This window comes from Micropterus dolomieu, linkage group LG21 (assembly GCF_021292245.1).
Source record: "Micropterus dolomieu isolate WLL.071019.BEF.003 ecotype Adirondacks linkage group LG21, ASM2129224v1, whole genome shotgun sequence".
Taxonomy (NCBI): domain Eukaryota; kingdom Metazoa; phylum Chordata; class Actinopteri; order Centrarchiformes; family Centrarchidae; genus Micropterus; species Micropterus dolomieu.
Window position 1 is genome coordinate 36,298,300 of NC_060170.1, and position 3,030 is coordinate 36,301,329.

General features: G+C 47.0%; 1 protein-coding gene across 2 annotated transcripts in view; it reads left to right on the forward strand.

Annotated features, from left to right (window-relative positions):
- Window positions 1-3,030, forward strand: part of LOC123960971 (noelin-like) — a 16,678-nt gene that overhangs the window by 9,066 nt on the left and 4,582 nt on the right. For both annotated transcript variants that reach the window (XM_046036038.1, XM_046036037.1), the window contains exon 3: window positions 1,241-1,347. In XM_046036038.1, coding sequence (XP_045891994.1) covers window positions 1,241-1,347 — 107 coding nt within the window. The remainder of the gene's footprint in view (window positions 1-1,240; window positions 1,348-3,030) is intronic.

The window sequence follows — 3,030 nt, forward strand, 5'->3', positions numbered from 1 at the left end:
GTCTGTAGAATCCACCGTTGTACTGGAAGTAGGTGGTGTTTAGACAGAGGTCGAGTAATTTGCAGATTTGGTCAGGGCTGAGTCTAGTTCTGTTGTCCAGGGTGTTGTCTTGTGTTAGCCGTTTCCTAACGGTTTCTACTGCCTCTATGGTGGGGATGCAGGTGAACAAAGAAGTCACGTCATAGGATACGATGGTTTCATCTGGATCCAGTTTTAGTCCTCGAACTTTGTTTACAAAGTCAATAGAGTTTTGGACGTGGTGAGGCGTGTTTCCCACCAATGGAGCTAAGATGGTGGAAATGTGTTTGGCAATGTTGTAGGTGACCGAGTTAATGCTGCTGATAATCGGCCTGAGTGGGGCTCCTTCTTTGTGTATCTTGGGTAGTCCATAAATGCATGGAATGGCTTCTCCAGGATACAAACGGTAATATTGTTCACGGGTGATGGTGTTGTCCTTCTGTAACTGTTGTAGACATTCTATGGCCTTTTTCTTGTTTCTTGTTTCTTCTCCTGTTCTGTTAGTGCAGCTCGCTCTGGACTGTAGGTTTTGGAATTTCCGGGTCTGTCTTTCTTTGCTCTTGTTGTGCTGGGATAGCTGTGCTTTCTTGATGAAGTCCATGACCTTTCATGGACTTTTAGACAGAGAAGATGGATGGTTTGAAAGAGGTGTCAAGGAAGCATCTACACCAGGGTGGAGAAGCCGTCATTGAACAGGGGAGGGGGTCTACGCCACCACTTATCCCCCACTTACAATGCTGTCCTTTCATCACTTCCCAGGAAACTCAACAAACGTAACCTATTGGCCTCAGGTGAAGATACCAATGATGGTCGTTCAGTCTCGGCCACAGGTAGTCTTAACGACTGTAACGACTGTCGTCACAGCAACAAGGAACACTAACGAACCAGCGGTATCGATGACCCGGGCCAACGACCCCACTGAGGTTAAATAGCTGAGTTTCCCTGCCAGTCAGTCAGAACTGAAGAAGTCCTTTGGATGAGGGACGAAACGTCTTCCAGTATCTTCAACCAAGTCCAGTTGCCCTTGATTTTAACCTTCGTTGGATAACTATGACCTGGATGACTGAGAATCTTCATAAACAATCTCAACCCTTCTGATGATTCAGATGGAAAATCAATATTTATTCAATGTAGTCTTGCTATCTGGGGTGTATTTGGATTTTGTCTGGTTCCAGTTGTTTTGTCCACCCTGTAGCTGCATATGTTCCTCTGTGTGTTTTAGCCTGTGGGAAGCTGACAGGAATCTCTGAGCCTATCACCATCAAGACGTCAGGGTCGAGGTTTGGATCGTGGATGACTGACCCAGTCGCTCCAGCTGGAGACAACAGAGTGAGTCTCAGCAACATTCAAAACAAGAATACATACAAGAATACAAGAATACAACAACAGTTTTATTTCAGCTTGGAGACGAGTCAAGACAGTTGTATTTATATAGCACAACACACAGCATACGACACCCTTGATTCAGATGACACCACCATAATACAGTTACTGTATGGACCATCGTGATGACATCGTGATGACAAAAACATTGTGTCAGTACTGATTCCACAGGCCTCAGGGAAAAGGTGGCCCCTGAGGCCCCGTTGCCAACCACATAATACATTTAAAAAAGTATCCCCTAGGAGAAAAAGTTCCACAAGAATTTTAGGTGTATTTATATATTTGGGCTAACCCCAAATAGCCAAAGATTCGATGCTTCAATAGACGGACCCTGATTCAACTGTCAATCTCACAGTCAAAGCTTCGCAGTGAAACAAGGATCATGCCATTTTGGTGATATGGGAGTCCTCAACGTCTGATTTTACATAGAACTACCAGTTTTCTCCCAATAAGTTAATATACAGCCTGTTACAACATACACTTCAATGTAAATAAACATGTAAAAAGAAAAAAACTTTCAATAAATATTTTTAAAGTGCGCAAATATTTGCTAAATTGTAAATGCTCTGTATTTGTATAGAGCCTTTCTAGTCTTTTTGACCACTCAAAGCGCTTTTACACTACATCTGCATTCACCATTCAGTCACATTTATACACTGAGCCTAAGCGCGCATGTGTAGGATTAGCGTGTATGTGTGTAGCGGCAGCAGAAGAACACTTGCTGAAGAGACTCCAGCTTCACAGGTGCTTCACAGGCCGAGTTGTCTGCACCTTGCTGGATAATTTATCACCGTTGATGAAACACACTAAAAATATTTTATTGTTTTTTTCTACTTGAAATAGACCCGCGAGGAACCGTGATGTGCATGCAGTTGTCGGCACAAGACCAGTGAATGGCATGTGAGAGAGAGGGAGAGAGAGGGAGAGAGAGGGAGAGAGGAGAGAGAGGGAGAGGGGAGAGAGAGAGGGAGAGAGGAGAGAGAGAGGAAAGAGAGGGAGAGAGAGAGGAAAGAGAGGGAGAGAGAGGGAGAGGGAGAGAGGAGAGAGAGGGAGAGGGGAAAGAGAGAGGGAGAGAGAGGAGAGAGAGAGGGAGAGAGAGGGAGAGAGGAGAGAGAGAGGAAAGAGAGCGAGACAGAGGGAGAGAGGAGAGAGAGGGAGAGGGCAGAGAGAGAGGGAGAGAGAGGAAAGAGAGGGAGAGAGAGGGAGAGAGGAGAGAGAGGGAGAGAGGAGAGAGAGGGAAAGAGAGGAGAGAGAGGGAGAGAGGAGAGAGAGGGAGAGAGAGGAGAGAGAGGGAGAGGGCAGAGAGAGAGGGAGAGAGAGGAGAGAGAGAGGGAGAGAGGAGAGAGAGAGGAAAGAGAGCGAGACAGAGGGAGAGAGGAGAGAGAGGGAGAGGGCAGAGAGAGAGGGAGAGAGAGGAGAGAGAGGGAGAGAGGGAGAGAGGAGAGAGAGGGAGAGGGCAGAGAGAGAGGGAGAGAGGAGAGAGAGGGAGAGGGCAGAGAGAGAGGGAGAGAGGAGAGAGAGGGGAGAGAGAGGGAAAGAGGAGAGAGGGGGAGAAGGCAGAGAGAGAGGGAAAGAGGAGAGAGAGAGGAAAGAGAGCGAGAGAGAGGGAGAGAGGAGAGAGAGGGAGAG